The sequence below is a fragment of the Alnus glutinosa genome, chromosome 2 (assembly GCF_958979055.1).
Source record: "Alnus glutinosa chromosome 2, dhAlnGlut1.1, whole genome shotgun sequence".
Classification (NCBI taxonomy): Eukaryota; Viridiplantae; Streptophyta; class Magnoliopsida; order Fagales; family Betulaceae; genus Alnus; species Alnus glutinosa.
In genome coordinates, this window is record NC_084887.1 from 24,905,853 (window position 1) to 24,927,691 (window position 21,839).

At 38.4% G+C, this 21,839-nt stretch overlaps 1 protein-coding gene and 1 long non-coding RNA gene across 2 annotated transcripts; both read right to left on the reverse strand.

Moving 5' to 3' along the window:
• Nucleotides 1–8,238: 8,238 nt before the first annotated feature.
• LOC133861914 (BAG family molecular chaperone regulator 7) lies at nt 8,239–10,622 on the reverse strand. Its single transcript, XM_062297738.1, has 3 exons — nt 9,785–10,622; nt 9,378–9,668; nt 8,239–8,471 (listed from the first exon to the last, which is right to left on the reverse strand). The coding sequence occupies exons 1-3, from the start codon at nt 10,469–10,471 to the stop codon at nt 8,259–8,261; spliced, it is 1,191 nt and encodes a 396-aa protein (XP_062153722.1). The 5' UTR covers nt 10,472–10,622; the 3' UTR covers nt 8,239–8,258.
• A 2,688-nt stretch (nt 10,623–13,310) lies between these two features.
• LOC133861537 (uncharacterized) lies at nt 13,311–15,395 on the reverse strand. The gene is made up of 2 exons (XR_009899031.1): nt 14,867–15,395; nt 13,311–13,548 (listed from the first exon to the last, which is right to left on the reverse strand). It is a non-coding gene; the product is annotated as an uncharacterized LOC133861537 (long non-coding RNA).
• Between the last annotated feature and the right edge of the window lie 6,444 nt (nt 15,396–21,839).

Below are 21,839 nucleotides of genomic sequence, written 5' to 3' on the forward strand. Positions count from 1 at the left end.
CACATCTCTGACTTCCAATTGCAGTTTTTATTTTTTTTAACAAGTTTTTTTTTTTTTTAAGATAACTTTCTAGTTATTGTTATTTCTTTTTGTTTTAAAATTATTTGAGTTATTAAACTAGTGCACCATAAATTAGCTAGTTTGTCTGTTTTGAATATATTTTTTTTTGTAAAAAAAGTTAGGAAATTAAAATATGATTGGAGGTCTAATGGTTGTTTTTGCACATGCCGCCCTTTTAACTAGTTTGTCCATTTTGATGATTTCGCTTCTCTAAAAGAGCGCAAATTGCTCTTTGTTTAATTGTCTGTCTATCTTTTTTATTAGTGCCAACGTGTGACGTTGCTAATATATCATCAAATTTAGTACATATTTATGAACTTTTATAGATATACTTTTGTGAGTCACGTACTGTAAAATAAATTATTTAATTTCTATTTTAAATAATTTCTTGGACTTAATCTTAAGCCTACTCCCTCCCGCTAGAGGGCTGCGATGCGGTGTTAGGCGCCCTCTTGGACCGATTCTCTGGGATCCGCTGAGTTGCACATTAGGTTAATAGGTTCACATTCCACGGGATCGAGCTTGATGGGCTTCAGTTGCTGGGCTTACGTGGTCTGGGCCGATTTTCTGGGAGCCCAAAAGAGTACCGCCTAACAGGCCATACAACCACACAAAAAAAAAAAAAAAAAATCCCATTGTTTTGCCAGGAGCTGGGCCTGTCACTCTGAGGGGATGAAAAAGATAAAAGGCCGGAAAATGAAAGGAAAAAATATTAATAATTGTACACCTCATACCAGACGTGCATCTATGCCCGATACTCCGCATAATATCATAACCAGGGGCGGAGTCAGGAAATTTTTTTGTGGGGGCAGTTTATATAATCCTTTCATATGTGTGCATGCTTGATGCTTGAATGAGTTTTTTTTTTCATTTACAATTAAAGTGTTGCACTTTAATTAGTACTTCTACTAAAAAAGACATACATAATTTTGTTGTTTTTGTGTATTTAGTTTGTAAGCTTCTCAATAATTTTAACCAGAATAAATACTAAAAAAAAAAAAATATATAAAAAATTCTATCAATTAAAAACAAACATAGCAATACATATTGATTAATTGGACAAATCAAAGACAAATGGAATATAGCAACAAAAATATAAAATTTTTGTCATTGAAAACAAATATAGCAACACAAATCAAAGACAAATATCTAACTAATCCAAGTGGCCACTCCTACGCCTAGAAAGACAAATATCAACACAATGTTTTTTTTAAGTAATATCAACACAAATTAAATATATAGAGATACTTTGAAAGAAAAAGCAAAACAAGGAATACACTAGAAAGTCTAGAATACTCTCAAGAGAAACATGTTCCCACCGATAGCTCCCACCACTCCTATGCCTGACGCTCCTCATCCTTCTATATATATATATATTTTCTATAACACCCCCCAATTAGAATAGGAAAAGTCTGATACTTTATACTCTGATTCGTGAAGAAGATAAGGAACGAATTGGTCCGAATACCTTTTTAACAAGAAAAAATAAAAAATAAAAGGTCTGATTTGTGAAGAAGATAAAGGGGGGGGGGGGGTGTTATTAGCACTCCAGCCCCATAACAGGGGCACAATACCCCCCTCACATGGGGTGGACTGGGTCCCTGTTGTGGGGCTGAAGTGCAAATAACACCCCCCATTCTAATTTCTCTCTTCAACCTCAAACGGTAGTCAAACCTTAGTCCTCGCGCCTTCAACCTTACACCATCTCAATTCTCAAAGAAATCACAGAATCAAACTCAGACTACTACACTTACGGATTTTTCTTTTAGAAAAGCTTCAAATTTCAAAGCGAAACAGAGAAGTAAAAGCAGATAACTCACGGTGAGTGTTTCCAAAGTGGTGTTTCCAATGTGGTTCTTCTCAGAGACTTGGACTCAGTTCTCTCGCCTCTTGGTATTTTCAAGCATTGCGTTTTTTTTTTCTTTTTTCTTGAGGTTGGATGACAGTGTGAGATTGAGGGAGAGAAATGTGAGATTAGAAGATTTTGCTCCTTTTTTTTTTTTTTTTTTTTTTTTTTTTTTTTTTTGTGCAGTGTGATTCTTTGATTGACATTAGCTTGCCGTGTTGGAGAAGATCTGCTGACCGTAGATTTTTTTTATTATAAAATATTGTTATCTGCTATGTCTGTGTGGGTTTTTCTTTTTTCTTTCTAGTTTAATATCTGTTGCTTAAAAAAAGAAAAAAGAAAAAACAAAAAATCTGCTGCTTGTTGCTGGGATTTTAACAAATTTTTTTTTAGGGCAGGCCTAAATTTCATTCAGGGCCGGCTTGATATATTATGGGGCCTAAGGCGACAATTTTAGATGAGGCCTTTATATATATATATTAATAATTATTTCCTTTGCTTTTAAGATTTAATATTTTATTGCTAGTAATAAATTTGTCTGCATATTTTTTTTATTGTTCTATGTTTAAAGCTTTTCATAACTAATGTATATTTCTAGTTGACATTTATAATTAACAATATTATAAATAAAAAGGTGACATAAAAGAATAATAGAATGGAATCTTTCGCTCTATAATAAAATCATGTCCGTTTCACCCTGCATAAGACATTTTTTTTAATAATTAGTAACTAATTTATAAGGACAAAATAATAAACCGGCATCTTTTCATAATTTCAAATTCTTAATATTAGTTTATTAATATAAGTTTTTATCTAGAATAGTTACCGAAAACTCATATTTGCTAGTTTAGATAATGAGTTTTAAAGTGCATTATATATCTGATTATCTATTCTTAACTCTATATATATATATATATATATTTTTTATTTTATTCTTTTTATCTCTTTTTTACTTTTTATCATTTTACTTTTTTTTTTTTTTACTTTTTTCAATATAAAAAATAATAAAATAATAGATACATCGGTGAATAATTTATCAAAACTCTAATTTGAATTTAGGATAGATAATCTAATGATGGAGTTTCTTTCTGGCTTTCCCTTATTTTTTTTTACCAAAAAAAAATACTGAAGACGCATTAAAAAATGACGAAAAAACCAAAAAAAGAAAAAAAGATGTGGCTGTGAGAGCAGTCCCAGCAGGTTAGCTACTTTTTTCATTTGGCTAAAATAGCTCAACTTTTGCTTAAAACTCACCTTCATCACATCAGCTTATGTAAAGCAAAGCTAAAATGGCGTCAGTGGAGATTTGTAAACAGTGCAACGACACATGAGGCATTGCACTGTACACAAATCTACTTTTATTTTATTGTTTTTTTTTTTCGCTTTCTTTCCGCTTCTTCCTCTTCTCTCGTTTTCTCTGCGTCTCTCTCTGGTTCGAAGAAGAAGAAGAGGCCAGGGATGGTTCCTGAAGCCGCACGTGTTTAGGAACACGAAGAAGTCCATGAATCGATCGCAACCGGTCCCTATGGGGAGCAAACTGTAACACTGTCGGTAGAGGATGATATTCAAGTTCATGAAGCTGTGGGTTCTAGCGCTATGGGATTGCTGGAGGAGGCTATCCGCGTCCACCGGCGGTGCCTGGGTGGCGTCTTCTCCGGCGCCGAATCGTCTGGTCTCGGCTGGGGCTTGGGGGAGAATTTGTCGGAGAATGGGATTTTTTCTGGTTAAAAATTCATGGCCATGGGTCATGTGGAGATGAGTGCAGATGCGTGGCTGCGTGGAGATGGAGATGCGTGGCTCCATGGCAGCGTCGAGATTGGTTTTTAACCAAAAAAAAAAAAAAATAAAAATAAAAATTGAATAAAGAATAAAAATTCTTATTTTAATAAAATAAAGTAAAGTTTAGATAATTTGATGAAGAAAGGCGTTGAAAAGTAGTTAGCTAAACTAATAGAAATAGATTTTCATTAGCCATCGTAGATAAAAGTTTAGATAAGGTGCTGTGAGTGGTCTGAAACAGCTGTACCTTCTTCATCTTATCTCTGAGTCCTGACAACACGTTTTCTTTGAAATGACTGTAGGCATTTAATGACTATAAAAAAAGATCAAGTTCTGTACAAAAGATCTAAAACAAAGTAAAGAGCTCTTTAACAAAAAAAAATAAAAAATAGCAAAGATAAGTTCAATACCTCACTTCAACTGGGTGCGAGATTGCCGAATGGAGTGGAGGAGTTGAGGAGAAAGGCTGGTTAGCTGGTGGTCAAGCGGGCTGCGCCTCCTAGCTCCTACTTCTTGGCTGCGAGAGGAAACTTTTGGTAATTTGCTGAGAGAGATTGTTTTGTATTTTTTTTTTCAAAAAAAAAAAAAAATTGCTATTTGCTTCTTCTATTGATTCTTCTATACGGGAGTTATAGTCTCAAATGGAGAGATAATGCCATGTATCTGACGGTTGGTTTTTTTATGCGAGAGTTCTTTAATCTATAGGAAGATAAATCACTGTATTTATTTTTTCTTGGTAAACTCTTGTGTTTCTGGGCCTTATGGTTGACTTTTCCTTGAGATTTAAAGTCTCCAAAGTAGAGTTAATGCATTTTTTTTTTCCTTTCTTTAGCAAAATCATTGTACAATGCGCCTTTTTTTACTCTAAAGGCTTATTTTTGGGGCCTTTTTTCCTGGGAGCCTTAGGCGACCGCCTAAGTCGCCTAGGAAGAGCCGGCCCTGATTCCATTTGGGGGGGGCATAGATGCTTAACCCAAAAAAAAAAAAAAATAAAATAAAAATTAGAAGTCAGCCTAATCAACTTCGCTCATGCTTCCTCAAGTCTTAAAGGAAAGTCGATTGTAAATTCCCATAGAAAACTATTTCATTAGAAATTATTTTCTCTTCCCCAAGTTTACGCCATTTTGTGTATATAAAAAGAAACGATCACGTACATTTCTTTTCCAGATGTTCGATTCGATCTTGTCAATATAGAAGATGGAAGTACTTGTTATTCTGTTCGTAGCCTTTGCTTCTGTGATCGGCGCGTTGATAGTGAGCTGCGCGTTGATAGTATTGAGCTGCCTTTGCAAGGGGATCCGCAAAAGGAAGCAAACTTCAGAGCCCAACGCTGTTATGCCAAGTGCAACCACTTCCTCGGTTCAACCAGCTTATCGGAACGTGGAAAAAGGTCAAACTACCAAGAAAGTTGGTGGGGTGGTTGTATTTGCAGGTGCTACTGTGGCCACCGCAGCTGTTGTAGCCAGTACAAGTGATTGTGGTGGAGGAGGTGGTGGCGGCAGAGGTTGTGGTGGGGGCTGAGGAGGTTAACGAAACCTTATGCATCGGGCTTTATGGGATCTTAATTTATATATTATCTGTGCATGTATCGCTTGTGGAAATGTGGAACAGGGCAAATTCGGAGTTATTTCTCCTGGCTCTACTAGCTTTCTTGTGTGCTTCTGTTTTGAATTGTTAGAATATTTTATATTCTCAATATTATGTTTACCATATCTTTCTCTATTTTATATATTTATTTCAACATGGTATCATAGCCATCTTTCCTTAGTCTTCAATAAACGTCATTGACGTTTCCAGACGTCCTTCACGTGTTCTATGACTGTCTCATAATTTGAGTCGTCTACACGTCGCCTCACACCTACAAAATTGTTGTCAGTCCCTTCTACGCCTTCATCGCAGCCACTTCTGGAAAAATAATCCAGCAATCAGGTCTGCAAGGTACAGATCTTACGATCTGTGGAAGATCAGCAATCGACGACAGTCGTACGAGCCTCCAAGCGCCGCCCAAACTTTCTGCATGTGCTGCCACGCGCCGAGGATTCCAGATCAGCCTCAATCTCCACCATATGTGGATCTACGCGCTGTCACGCGCCGTCAAAAGCTTCTGGAAATCCCTTTCCATGCACTCACGCGCCGCCACGAGCAGCCAGTTCATCAGATCCCGCCTCGAGCCACATCCGTCCGCCGCTCAGCCTGGTTGCACCTTCGCTCCATAGATCTTCCGTAGAGCTGTCCAGTGCAGTCCAGAACGTCTTCATCGGATCTTCCAAGTGTCTCCATGCGCTGTCCGAAGTTCTGGACCTGAAGTTCACGCGCCTCCACGTGCAGCCAGTTTTGCGGTGTTGCCTCACACCACTCCAGTCCTCCGATCATCCTGTTTACAGAGCCACTACGTAGATCCGCCGCCGAGGATTTCAGATCGGCCTCGATATCCGCCATACGGGTATCCACGCGCCGGTAGAAGAATCTGCAGCTGCAGACACTGCCGTTCCGCCACGCGCCTCTCCAGTCTGCCGATCATCCCATTTGCAGGACCACTGCGTAGATCCGTGGCCGAGGATTCTAGCGACATCCAGAAATTCGTCATCAGACGACTGACGCGCCTCCACGGGCCGAGCGAAGCTTCCGGCTTCCTGGTTCACTCGCCAACGCTCCTCCCTCTGATGTGCGTGTATGACATGCGCCTGCTGTGTTCTTGCCATGTCAACCCTAGCCACGTCTGCGCTTCTGACCCGGACGAAATAGTCAACCCGAACCACCGGGTTAGACTCGGTTCAGTCGACTAGGCCAACCGGTCCCGAATTCCACCTCTGACCCGGCCCACATTTGTCAACCCGCCCTAGAGGGTTAGACCCGGATCTCTTCATTTGTCAAACCGGCCCAAGCTTGTCAACCCGGTCCATCGGGTTAGACCCGGATCACTTAATTACGGGTCAGACCATAGTCAATGGTCCATGGGTTTTGGCCCAACTAAACCGGCCCAATTTTACCTATTTTATAAGGCTCCTCTCTCAGGCCCAATACAAGGCTCAAATAATTCACTGCCACCAACAGCCACCACCATCGGCTACCGGCAGCCAACAGCCCCATTCTCCGCCACCTGCCGCCACTTTCAGGCCAACTTCCGGCGACATTTCCAAAAATAAAAAGAAAAAAAAATCCCTTTCTTTTTCCCAAACACAAGGTTATACCTTGAGTTTGAGGAGGGATGTTAGAATATTTTATATTCTCAATATTATGTTTACCGTATTTTTCCTATTAGGGTTTATTCCCTACCTTAATTACTCTAGGGTTTCTTGGTCACTACTCATAGCCTCTTTATATATAGAGGTCTCTTGTAATATGTGATTATAATCAAAACTCAATATAATATAGTCCATTATTCTCTTCCGCTCCTTCACTCTTTCACATATCTTTCTCTATTTTATATATTTATTTCAACATGAATAAAACAGTTTTCAAGTTGTACAGTGTTGGTGAATTTTAATATTAATACAATATTAAATGCTTAAATTTCATGTTATTATTGGCGATAATAGAGATTAAAGTTGGTTGGTAAATGAAAATATATGGAAGCTTCGGAATTAAGTAGCTTCTACGCTTAAACTCTCACCTTTATTTACAATTTTGTGAAACTCTCTACGTCCATATTTATTAAAATGGGTCATAAAAATTATTAATTTGGAAGAGGTTCACCAAGTCTATAAACAGATCAATTTGCACCATCCTTTTTATATATGTATATATTCGGAAATTGTTACATTAACATTATAAAATAGTTGTGAAGTAAAAAATGTCGTTGCCACAAAACATTTTCTAAACTATGGGCTTTGATATTACTGATTTGTCTTTGTTACATAGAAATTTCCAATGCCATAAAACATCGAAAATCACTTTCAAGATCTCACCCAAATGATAGAAAAATACATCATTTTTATTTTATTTTTCTGAAAATATTTTCTAAATGCTGGACAAAATGGCCAGAGATCAACTGCATTAATACCGAGTAGTCATCTACTAGAAAAATCTTGGGCTTGGGCACTAAAATGAAGTGCAATGTTTCCAATTTTCATCCAAAATCCTGCTTTTGAAATGACGATTGACTTCATCTTTTAATGCCAACTCTCCCGTTGAAGCTAACAAATTTAAAGATATGATAAAGTTGATAAACAAAATAGCCCAAAACCAATTTCAGAAGAGAATATGGCCCCAAGTAGAACTAGATGGTGAAAAAGGACGTCCAAAGTGAATGGAATGAAGCTTTTCCAGGTAGAGAAAATTAATAATTAACACTGCCCAGTTGTAAAAATTACAGACACAAATCAAAGCACGGTGATCAGCCATCTCCAAACCCAAAGCTTTCTTCCTGGGAAAACAATAACATGAGAGACAGACAGCCAGTTAAAGACTCCAAAATCTTCATCACGTGAGAGAAACAGCCAGTTAAAAGTCTTCTAAACCTCCTCAACTAGGTCACATCATTACAATGGAAACCCAAATAGTGGCGATTTATTTTTGTTACCGTTATTTGGCAAAATTCCTTCCCCCCAGTTTGTAGGAAATTCATATCCATTCAGCACTCTGAGTGCTCTTCCTGATTAAGCATTTCGACAACCTGTGTCACACTTGCTGCAATTTCCTTCTGAATGCGACTGTCAGGCATATCAAAAGTCCTCCTCCTCATGGAAAGTGATTTCCCAGGAGGATGGGGGTCCACAACATCAAGCATTGCTTCCAACTCATCCACCATTGACCTCTTTGCAGCACGCACCATGAGGCCAGCTTCCTGTTACAATGCAGGCATTGGATCACCATTAGGAGAACAAATAATAAGTAAATGTCCTGTTTGACTACTTAGAAACTAAAGATTAAGAGATGGAAACATGAAAATCTTACAACATGGCTAAATCAGAGTTAACTGTTGTATACTTTCAAGTATTCTGTGCTGAAAAATTACTTGGCTGTAAAAAATTATCATCCATCATTTGACGTGATAGCGCATATTAGGGGATGGTTGAAAGCACGGTGTTCTCACATTTCAACCAGAACAAGGTTCACAATCTTTCTCAGAACAGATATGGAATTCATCGTCATGGAGGTCAATTACTTGCTTGATCAATGTGGTAAAGTGTTTTCTGATTTTATTTTTTACCCCAAGAGAGGGAAAGAAGAGATTCGAACTAGTGATCTGCACGCTTCATGAGGCGTAGTCCCCGGCCGATTGAGCTATCCCAAAACAAATTAGGACAATTGTGCTCCTTTTGAACCAAATTCAGATAAGACCATGGAAGAAATTATATCAATAGAAAGAATCAACCAATGTTGAATGAGGTATGGAGGGTTGTTATAATTATGGGCACTAAAATATTATTCAAGTCTAGTGGGATTATTGTCTACCATTTAGCTAAATATGTAATAAAGCTTTTAACCATCTTGGGGCTTTGATGTGATGTCAAAAGCTTCTTTCTCGATCCTTCAGATTTTGTTCACCATTTGTTAATTAAATACATATCGATGTGCATACATGACACACTAAACCAAATATCAAATTATAGTGAGCGTGCAGATTTACTGAATAATAATGGACAATGATGAAAAGTCACCCAGATTAAGTTTGGGATATGATGAAAGGTCATTAAGGGTTTGATCAGATTCACAACTATGGAAATTGAAGCGATTAAGACGATGTTACCTCAATGGCATCAACAGTAAGGAGCAGGACGATAATTTTTTCTGCGAACCTCTGACGCTCCTCTGCATCATGGGCTACGCGCCGGCGGTAGGAGAAATTATGGAACAATGATCTGATCTCCTTCAACTTGGTCTTGGCAACTGCCAGATCTCTAAGGGCACGAAGAGTCTGTGATCTCCGGATCAGATAAGCTCTGAAGCATATCTGAATCATCAATGCTGCATCTTGAGGAGACAATTCCTTCTTCTTACCTTTGCTCTTTCCAACAGCTCCAACTCTCTTGGCAAAGGCCTTTAAGATAAAGTACAATACATTACGTTCGTATGCACAGTACTTCCAGATAAGTACAATACCACGCAGGATTAAGGAAATTAAATGGATCATAAATCAGTAATTATAGGAAAGACCTGTCTTAAAATCACAGCGCCGTGATCTGCAGGATCTTCGATCTCCACCACATGCATGTCACTCTCTCCCTTGAGTCCCTTCTTCTTATTCTCCTTTAATCCGCTACAGTCACCTACATCGCCGCTCGATGCTTTGAACGTGTAAGTCCGCGCGATCGGGCGCCCCGCCTCTCCCCTCCCCTTTATCTCCTCCGTCCATTTATAGTTCTTCTCAGTCCCTCCCACCTTCTTCTTCCCTCCCTTGATCTCCGCCGTCCATTTGTACTTCCGTTCCACGCCATCCTTCTCCGGGCTCTTTATCTCCGCTGTCCATGTGTACTTACGGTCCCCACCTTTTTCCCTCGCGTTGACCAGCCGATCGAAGCGCGATTCCAGCTCGCTCACTCGGTCGCACAGGCTCTGCAAGTAAAAATGCTCGGGTCCGCGCCTCTTCTCGACTCGCTGGATACGTCTGTAAGAAGCGAAGGAAGGCGTTTCGTTGATGCGGACCAGATCGGTGACCGCATCGAAGAATGCAATTGGGCTAGGCTTAGGGTTTAGGAGGTCGAGACCGAGGCTGAGATCGAATGCCTCCTCCACAAATGAGGGGAAAGCTAGGGGTTCGGCCGCGAAAATGGAAGTTTCTCTGAGGAAGAGTGAGGGATGGTAGTGGGCCTCGATGAGGTCGATTCGCCTGAATAGGCTCATGGTTCGCTGAGTCAAAACGGTGAAACTCGGTGAGTCAGAGTGAGAGCGAGAGAGAAATGAACGAGTTAGGGTTTTTCCGTGTCAGCTCTTGAAGATGATCTATAAAGACTTTGAAAAGGCAAAGAAGAAGAAGACAGATTTGTGAAAGGAACGAGGAATATCAAAAAGTAAGCGGTGGGGGTAAAAGTGGAATTTAGTTCGTGAAACAAACAACTTGACTGGTTGGATTCGGAATTCGGCGCAGTGGGAACCCGTGGGATAAGGTTCGCCGCATATTCGAGATGTGAATTGACGAAATTGTGAGGTGGTTGCGGGAAAATTACAGAGACACAAGAATCTGTTAATGCGATTACACTAAAGGGCAGACTGACTCACAGAGCATGTGAGCTTTCTGATTTCCAAGTGTCGCCCACGTGCTGACGGGATATGCGTAATTTTGTACAGAGAAATCTTTAAAAAGTTTGGTAGGGTGTTTTCTTGTGATTTTTTTTTTTCAATATTAATAAAAAATGATTAGTGATATAAAAGTGAAAAAAGATTTGAATTCTTTTGTGAGAAAAAAGTGAAAAAAATTATTTGGTAATAGAAAAAAGAAAAAAAGAGAGAGGGATAAATGAGAGGAGTGTAACACACGTACACCAAGTGATTTTAATTCCACCGCTCTATAAAATATAAAAAAGAAAAGAAAGAAAAGGAATCAATCCTAAGGTTGAAAAACTAAAGAAATCTTTTTTAAAGCTATAATCTTTATCCTCTTTATGATAATAGATTGGGGGATGATTAGGGATCGTTCATATATAGTCCATAGATGATTGATGAGGCCCATTTCAGAATACAAAATTTCAGCTAATATGTGGCATTTCATATTAATTTGCGTAAGTGGTACGGTATTGGATAAGCACAACTAGCTGGTTCCCGTTAATTAATATGCTCAGTAGTCAGTACGTACGTATATTCTACTTAGATTATCTAAATTAATTTTGGTATATATGCTCTCAGGATTTTCTGTGCTTAAGCATTTTTTATCAACCCTATTGACGCATTCGCTGATTTGACTAAAACTCCCATAAATTAATTATATTGAAGAATATTCACAGACTCAGCTAATTATATAATTATATAATTGACAAGTACGTTTTCGTGAAATTCCTAAATTCTTAACAAGGATTTCTAGTATTAGTTTTTTATTTATTTATTATTATTATTATTTTTATGAAGAGGGTGTAAGAGTTTTGCTGCAACTAATCGATCTCACACAAAGCACCGTTACGTTTGTGTTGATTGGCTTGGCTTGCAAATATAGCGAATAAGAATCGATCTCCTCTAAATTGCACACATGCAATTCGAACAACCCCGCTTTCCAGGGGACAAATTAACAACCGCCTGTCTGAAGGCTTCACACTATTTTTGCCATCGTTTTTCCTTGGGGAAATCATGACAGTTACGTGATTCTTCTTGTTATAAACCAAAGCGGTCTGGTTCAGAAAAGTGGGAATCAAATTAAGCTTTTTTTTTTTTTTTTTTTTTCTGAAATCTGGTTTGGGACATATATAGACTGTACGTGAATAAGCTGCACGTGAGAATTGGATGAAACTAAACCAATATTCCAAATACAATCCCATCATTAATTCCGCACAATATATTGGTTTAATTTCCTCCAATATCTTACTTACAGTTTTCACTTGAACATCGATCTTTCTTGGAAAATCGACACACCCTTGGATCTACACGAGGTACTCTCGGTTCATCATGCCTGCTAAGAGCTCTCCCAATAACTTAGCCATTTTTCCTTTTTAGTTAAGATAGCTAACCAAATTACCAAAAACTCTCTCCATCCAGTTATGTAAGCAAAATTCATTTTAGATTTTTCCTTCATTTGTGCACAGTGTCACATGCACCACATGTGGCGCTACACTGTGCAGCAACCCATCCCTTTTTAATTAATTTCTCTCTCACCCTCTCTCTTTCTCTTCTCCTTTTTCTTTTACCTTCTGTAATAGCTTTTGTTTGTCTCTCTACTCACTCTCTTTCACTCATCGTCCTCAAGCTTTAACGAAACAAAGTCTTAATTTCTTGAGTTTCTTGCAGCAGCTGTTTGGGTTTTTGGATTTTTTTATTTTATTTTTTTAAATGGTAGCCATGCCTAGCTTATTTGGAGCTAGAAGTAAGCCAGTTTTTGGTGTTGGTGCTGGTGGCTATGCAGCAGAAATACAAGCTGATCAAGGCAGCGGCACCACAGGGGCAGTTGGAGGGGCTGGAGTTTGTTGGGGTGCTAGAGCTGGAGTAGTATATATATGTGGTTTTGGACCTTTAGAAATTAATTAGTTAAACTAATAAAAGTAAATTATGATTAACTATTTTACATTTAAAAATGGCTAAGCCATGAGAGCGCTTTAAGGAACACCCTCTAGATCGACTCTACCCATAACTGTATAACCCACTCTATCATTGCATTCATCGTTGTCATCTTGCATATGAATAAATATTAAATGTGTATCTCATCTATAACTCTCAAATTCAAGTTAACAAATTAAACTGGATGGCCGGCTTCGAAAGTTTACAAAGGAAATAAATTCATCCAAACTATCTTATTTAATTTGCAGATCGCACTAAATACGGTGATCTTGTGACGACCCTTTTTTTTTTTTTTTTTTTTTTTTTTTTTACAAACATAAAACGAGTCATCGCAGTGGCACGACTACGTGTCGCTCAGCCAACATATGGCACATGCCCCATAACATGTACCTGATAATCAGAGTATAACATACATCTATCTATGCAGCGGAAAACATAAATCTGAATAACGAAAATTACAACTTAAACATCTTTCACAAATTAATTACAACAAAGAGCCATTTAACATCTATCTGTTTGAGTCTTATTAATACTATAAGAATAATGGCTTAACAAAGAATAAGTGACACAAACATCACAAGCCATACCAAACCTATAAAATAGTGGACAACCCGTGGTCCGACAATTACAACTGACGCGGCGAGCTTCAGTCATAATATCCCAAGCACACTGCTACCGACCCATCGACTATACCGAAGTACCTGCAGCCAAAGAAACATCATCTACACGGTTGTGGTGGTATCCACATCCGCATAGGTGAAAGAATGAGTTCACCGCCTTAGTATACCTCATACTAAGACCTCAGTGGTATAAGACTAACTGAGTTTTCACAAAGAACCAACCCTTATTTTATTTTTAGTCGTGCGAGCACTATATTAGCCACAATTTACCAATAGCTAATGTAGCAAACATCGACTATTCAGAAATTATTTAAAACATACTATATAGCTGTGAAAACATGTAGAAGTTCCAGACATCCCTCCTTGGAAGTTTCTACATATAGACCCCTCTATAATAATACTTTTCACCGGTCGCTTGGACATATGTGCACACGATCACTCCATCACAGATATCACGTATACACATAGGTCTTAAGCAAAGAACATGGCATCTTACTTTTCCGTACTAGGATAACATCCTTCAACAAAACACTCGCAACACCATCTCTAATCGTATTCCAGCTTCGTGCCTTGACATCAGTAGATCATGAGAGCACTAGAGTTAAACTCAATCATGCTAACACGTCTTTCCTGAAGAACAAGAACAGTCAACCTTCCTACTCATAGACATGCCATTACTCGCACCTGGGTAGTCATGTATCCATGTACTTTCAAGTTCAATGTATGATATTAACACATGACTATCCGATAGAAATATACATAAGATCTTTTTCATGAAGACTCTTATGCATACAAATACGTTTAGTAAAACTACTCATAACATAAAAACAACTCTCACAAAACAATGCTATATATGCTATGCATGAATTGGGGCTAATAATGCTGCTGATACTGATATGCTGCTGATACTGTTATGCTGCTGATACTGATATGCTGTTGATACTGTTATGCTGCTGATATACTGATACTGCTGGTATGTATGCTCTATACTACATGCTCAATGTTCCATGCTTGACCAGTATATATTTCACTACTGTGTCACGCTGAAATCATGCAATTGTTAAATTACGTCCTTTTAAAACTAAACAAATTCAGCATTTTACCCAACACTTTGAAATCATTCAAAACTTAGTTTCTTTATCAAATCTACGCAGTTTCAACATAACATGTTCTCAAACAATTTGCATAATTTAAATCTCAATCGCAGAACTTAACACTTTAAATCTAGTCAATACTTTTCACTCTTGCACTATCTCTTTAACATCATTGATATAGTTTAAACATAATCGAAACTAAACAAATCATCTCAAAGCATATACATTTCATCATATGGTTGGCTCAGTTTCATAAACAATATATATATTTTTATCAATCCAATACATATAAAAATATATATTTTCTCAGTGAGTGGAATACGCACCTTGGCTGCATTGGACTCCAACCCGAACACTCCTTGGACTCTAGTCACTTGGACTCTACATTGGAGAACCCATTGAAGTCTCCAATTACAACACGATCCTGCAAACATTGGTATCGTTAGACTACACTATTGAATCTCATACTCTATGACATCCTAACTACCCGCATGCTCACACGTCGCATTACTCTATCTCTAGAACCAATTAAGTTCCTTTAACTACTATTAGGTCAATCCTCGCTTGTAGGTTCATATTTTATCACTTATTTATCTTTAAGATACTTCTATTATTTTACTTGTCTATTTATTATATTAACAATGTATATTTGATTCATATACATTTATATGTATACATATACAATGCTTAAACCTAATCCGATGATACACATAAGTACCGTGTGTATATAGATAGGTGGATTAGTTACTAGGTTGCTACAAAATTGATTTATATCATATTTATATGTTCTATAAGTCTATTAGCTTATACATATTAACTTAACAACTCATATTAGATTAGGCTATAATCCTCTTTTATAACATATCTGTTCACTAAAGGAAGTTTAAAGCACAAACATGAACTCCTAACATTAAAACCAGCCCATTGACTGCCCTCTTTAACCAAAAGAATCCAAATATACCCACCTCAAGCCTTACACCAAATCATGAATCAATATACCCATACAAGCATAACAAGAAATCTAACCATCAATCATAGCTACCCTTCAAATTAAGCTCTGAAATAAATACTATTCTTAATCGGTTAACTTATCAAAACAATCCCTTAAAATTCATACAACATTAATCATAATTATCACAATCTCTATTCCAACAATAATCCAAGATTCTCCTACGACCAAACCTTCAACATCCATGGCCATTCATCAAACCCAAAGCTCTCAAATATTAACACATATCATCCATAGGCAACATAACTAAAAATCAAAGAGACCAACTCCAACATCAATAACTCATTCGGTCAACAACAAAATACATCCATTAAAGCCTCAATTCACATCCATAAACATTATACTCATTCTCTATCAAGTAACCATAACCCAACGTTACCACTCAATTTAAAACTCCCAAACCAATCCATCAAAATTACACAACACCCATCATCAACAATTAACAATTACGTTCTCTAATGTCACCATGAGGTCTCAACCCAAAGTACATCAACAAATCCAATACATAGGGTTAACAACTTAAAATCAACTACAACCTTCATCAATAAATTACCATTCACCAATACTCAAGAATCTGGCCATTAAAATCCATATACATGGAGCCATTAACACCAACATATCATAATTCTAACAATCCAATTTAGTTGTTCGGAAATTAGTGACCGAACCTAAACCCCACCCTTTCAAAACTACTCAATCTTTCATAGTCAAACTAGGGAATCATATTTTATTATTTTGAAAACCTTATTTCTAGAACAGAACAACACAGTACCCGGTTGTCCAAAATCCCAAATCCATCAAACAACTCCAAGCACCAAACCGCGAGTATATAGCCAACACAAGGGAATAATCTCTCGATTCATAATTTATCAACTAAAATCAACACCATAAAATTACTAATGATCAAAGATAATCCAATATCATAGGGGCTCCAAGCCATTCAGTTAACATACCAAAAACAGGGGTTTCGGTTTCTCAATGCTAAAATCAGTTCAGCCAAGCACATCAAACAGGAGACACATTTAAAATACCCAATCAAATCAGCCGACAGTCCAGAAAACACCCAAATAGTCCCTGCCAACACACAACCGGCCACAACGGAGAACACAGTCGACCCATACACAACCTATAAACAACAAATACCAACTCAGAAAATACTAAGCTCATGGTAACAATCCTGACAACACAAGTATCACACACGGCCGAACAAAACCCCCAAAATCATAAAACCCTAATTTCACTATAATCAAATCAATCCACAAAATTATAGGATTTATATACCTTGGGGATTTTTCTCAACAAATCCGCCGGAAAAGTCGCCGGAAATCACTTTGAAGAACCGGGTCTTCTTCTCGGGTTTGGTGGGTTGCGGGTCGCACGGGTCACGGTCACGGGTTCTCGGATTTTCTGGGCTCACGGGTCGCGGGTTCAAGCTCCTGGATTCCGCCGGAGCTCCTCAATCGCCGGATTTCAGTCCCAGTCGCCGATCATGGAGGATCGGGTCCTCACGGGTCGTGGGTCACGGGTTCTACGGGTTTCGGGTTCTCTCTCTCCCGGGTCATCTCTGGTTCACGGGCTCACCGGAGATCGCGTCGCCGGCGTCTTCTGGTCTCGTCGGCGCCACCCATCGAAGGATCGGACTCCATCTCCCTCAACTCTCCCAATCTCATCTCTCTCTCAGCAGCTCTCGGCTCTCACATCTCTCGATTCTCTCTCGGTCTCATCTCTCTATTTCTCTCCTCCCTCAGTCTCTCCGACTCTCTCTGTCTTACTGTGTTCGTGCGAGAAAAGGAAGAAAGAAGACGAAGAAAGAAGAAGAAGGACGAATAAGAAGAGAAAAGAAGAAAAGAAAAGTGGAAGGGGGGTTGTGCGTGAACTTAAGGAAGAAGGGGAAGTGGGATGGGTTGCACGTGAGGTTGGGGGAGAAAGGGTTGACCGGATTGGGCTTTTGTCCATTCTCTTCTTTTATTTTTAAAACCCCCATATTCTCTAAATTATAACATTGCTCCAACCCATTTAGTTCTCTCTTTTCTTAATTGTTATTTGACCCCATATATTTAATAAACATAACTTATAAATCACTAAATTTCATATTTAATTTCTTGGTCTTCACATATTGTGACGTCCCACATCGCCTGAGAATGAGGATGTGCTTATATGTATAAATGCACCCTTTATGACACAACGCGTTTTAAAGCCGTGATGGTCATGAACCTATCAGAACTCCGCAGTTAAACGTGCTTCTGCGAGAGCAATCCCAGGATGGGTGACCTCCTAGGAAGTCTGGTTTGGGGAGCCAAAAGCGGACAGCATTGTGTCATTGGGGGTGGATCGTTACAAATGGTATCAGAGCCATTGCCCAGCCTGAGATGGTGGGAGCGTGCACAAGCCCAATGAGGGACGCCAGCGGGGACGCTGGGTCCAAGAGGGGGTGATTGTGACGTCCCACATCTCCTGGGAATGAGGATGTGCTTATATGTATAAATGCACCCTTTATGACAGCGCGTTTTAAAGCCGTAATGGCAATGAACCTATCAGAACTCCGCAGTTAAGCGAGCCGCCGCGAGAGCAATCCCAGGATGGGTGACCTCCTGGGAAGTCTGATATGGGGAGCCAAAAGCGGACAATATTGTGTCATTGGGGGTGGATCGTTACAGATCTTTTCTATGTTTTTAATGTTTTTTGCCAAGAAAGTCACAAATTTGCAAACGGGCAAAAACCACGGCCGGGTTGATCGAGCCAATGATAAAATGGCACTAATTTTGTTAAATCAGATTGCTTGTAAAAGATATCAGCTTTTTTTTAGCAGAACTTTCTTAAATTCTGTTAGTGTTTCTCAAAAAGTATGTGCTTCCATATATGATGTTCAAGGGATTGACTCGAGTAGTAATTCATTTGGCTCTAATGTCCTCATGAAAAGATATAAGATGTAAGGTTCCACTCTCCTCAAGTGTATGCAATTCTTTGGGGTCACACCCTCAAACAAAAGCTCAAGCTTTATCCGACTAGTATGAATGTCTTAAATATCTAATTGGCCGGGGCGAAGCCCCAAATATCCTGATTATAAAATAAGAAAATAATTATAATAATACCAAAAAAAAAAAAAAATTGCTTTATGTCAAGTTCAAAGAAATTTAAGACTTTGGCATGTTAATTACCATCTCCATTCAAGTCGCCAAATTTAACGTTAAGAAAACTAACAAATTAAGAAACTATTGTTACAAACATACTCTTCAAAGTGCATACAACATATATATCAATTATCAGATCTTGAATGAAAAGAAAGGAAAAAAGAAAGAAAGAAAACCTAACCATATATTAATTCTAAGTAGAAATAAGAAAACTTCGTGGTTCCGCATAATATTGGAAGCAACCAGAAAACCTCACCATCACAGAACACATCAAAGCCATTCCAAGCACCGCCCCAATAGCCATAGCCCCAAATAAACTCCTAACCCCAACCCTCCTTTCTTCTTCTCCCTTCGTCTCCTGCTTCGCCTTTTCCTCAACCAAACAATTGAAACATCCTGCCTGCAACACATTTTCTTGGTTCAAAATACCTCCCAAAAACTCCACCCGTGCCTTTTCTTCGACAAAACCTAGGGAAAACTTTTTCGGGCCTTCTTCATAAACGGGTGAGCCCGAGTCAGTAGAGGCCTTCCCGTCGTCGTTGAGGCATGACTCATTGCAAGAACATCTCGAAGCATTGTCATCATCCACATGGGTTTTGAAGCTTTCCCACACACGGAAGTTGCGCTCCAGTTCCGTGAGTCGCTGTTGAATGTGGTGCAAATGGTGGGGCTTTGACAGATGCGATGCGACCTCGGCTGATAGGAGATTCTTGACGAACACAAACCTTAATTTGTCGAATGTCTTCAAGGAGCGGTTGGGAGCACTGGGTCGTAGCGGGCCGGGAGAGAGAAGACTTGGCTTAGTTCAAATTCGAGTTCTTGAAGTTTTCTTTGCAAGATTGAGTATCTCTTTGTCATTTCTCTTTGTGCCTGTGATTATGGGTTACCTGGAGATCGACCTGTATGTGATTATGGGGGGACGGATCGATGACGATTACAGATACTGGGAGTTACATGTATGTGATGGTTGAGGATTGGTTTTTGTTTTTGTTTTTGGTCCCTCTTAATTGAGCCTTTGCTCAATTATGAAATACTTATAGCCATTTAATTTAATGATTATTCAATTCGATCATTTTGTAGTTTAATTTGAAAATCCCTTATTATGCAATGTTTTGGAATATTTTGGAAGATATTTGTTGGAGTTTTTTTTTTTTTTTTTTTTTTTTTTTTTTTTTTTTTGCGGGGGGTGGGGGGGGGAGTGGTTCAACATAAATATCCTTTTAACTTTGTTAATGGGAGACATAGTAAAATTCTTGTAGACAAAGAAAAAAGATATTATTTTAAAAATAATTTTCAAATATTATGTATGATTCTCTATATATTTGTGCTAATTCTCTTGCATCAAGAATTCTTTAAAATTAAAACCACCCCCAAAATCAGATAAACTCTAGAAAACTTATCCACTATAGAAGAATCAAATTGCACATAGTTTATATATACTTGCAAAATCTTTGTAATAAAAACCTTATATGTACCCCAACCAATGACCCATTTGTCTTCTACCAAAATAGCTCCAAAACTCTAACAATTCTTCTACAACTCAGAACTTTGATGGCTGAAGGTTTGATTTAGTGTTGTTTAACAAAGTCGATCTAGGAGAGGTTTGATAATGAAGGTATAAGGGTGCATGCATGCTAAGATTCGCTCAAAGAGCACAAAATAATGGCCTTAAGAATTAATGAAAATCATGTGCTATGAGGCTTATATTGTAACGATCCACCTACAACGACACAATATTGCTTACTTTTGGCTCTCTTGAACTAAACTTCCTAAGAGGTCACGCATTCTAGTATTACTCTCGCATAAGCACGCTTAACTGCAGAGTTCTGATGAGTTCACGGACATCACTGCTTTAAAACGCGTTGTGTCAAAAATGGTGTAAATATATATATATATATAAGCATATCCTCATTCTCTTACCCAGATGATGTGGAACGTTATAATTAATCACTCCCTCTTGGAACCGAGTGTCCCCATTGGTGACCTTGATGGGGGATCACCCTATTCTTGGCATCTCAGCGAGTGCCCATTGGCAACCCTCATGGGCTTATGCACACTCCCTCCATCTCAAGTTGGGCAATAGCTCTAATACCACATTACTTGGGTGTGAAAAATGGGATGTGCTTATATAAAACATCCTTTTCTAAATGGTATGAGGCTTTTTTGGGGTAAAACTCAAGGAAAAAAAAATTGTGTGGGCTTAGCCCAAAGCGATCAGTATCATATTACTTGGAACAGACTGTTATATATGGTATTAGAGCCGAACAATATCATACCCCAAAGGGCCAAAGCGGACAATATAATACCCTCGAGCTTTGAACTACATAAAGTTGGCCTATTCAAATGACCTTTAAATGTTGTTGTGAACGAGAGGTTCTGTCAAAATTCCAAACCAAAGTTTGGGAATCACCATCTAAAGACTGATTGAACCGCTAACCCTAGATTTACAACCGACCCAGTTTTGACATTGAATATGCCAACATAAAACCTAGCAAACTCATCATTTGGAAATTCTATGACAAATTATCAAAATTACAACTCAATCTAAGTTGAATTGTGGGATTGTAATACTTGGCTTCCGAAAACATACACACAACCATTAAACACATAGAGAATAGGTACTGATAAAAGTTACATAAATAGATAAAAAGTAGACATTAAAGCACAATAATTTCTGAACAAAAAGATTTGGACCACCACAATAATGATGTCATTTAATTTTAGGGTTAAATACATATTTGCCCCATGTGCTTTACGACCTTTATTTTTTGCCCCCTCAGTTTCACTTTTTATCAATTTTGGTACCAGTGGTATATGAAAAGACGGAAATGGTACCTCCGTCTGATTTCCCGTCCAAAACTAACGTCCACCCACGGCATTTTCTGTCATGTTGTTGTCTGGATGTTGTTGGAAACGATGTGTAAAGAATTGGGTTCTGGGCTTCAAATTTTTAGGTACCCAATGACGTGGGTGGACGTTAGTTTTGGACGGGAAATCAGACGGAGGTACCATTTCCGTCTTTTCATATACCACAAGTACCAAAATTGATAAAAAGTGAAACTGAGGGGGCAAAAAATAAAGGTCGTAAAGCACAGGGGGCAAATATGTATTTAACCCTTAATTTTACTTGTCTTTCTTATTATGCTACATCAATAGTCC

Bases quoted from the DNA above. Each gene is read 5' to 3' on its own strand.
- LOC133861914 (XM_062297738.1), bottom strand. From the start codon at position 10,471: ATGAGCCTATTCAGGCGAATCGACCTCATCGAGGCCCACTACCATCCC. The intron at 9,669-9,784 runs GTCTTTCCTATA...TTTATCTTAAAG, and splicing joins GCGCTGTGATTTTAAGACAG to GCCTTTGCCAAGAGAGTTGG. The intron at 8,472-9,377 runs GTAACATCGTCT...GCATTGTAACAG, and splicing joins TTACTGTTGATGCCATTGAG to GAAGCTGGCCTCATGGTGCG.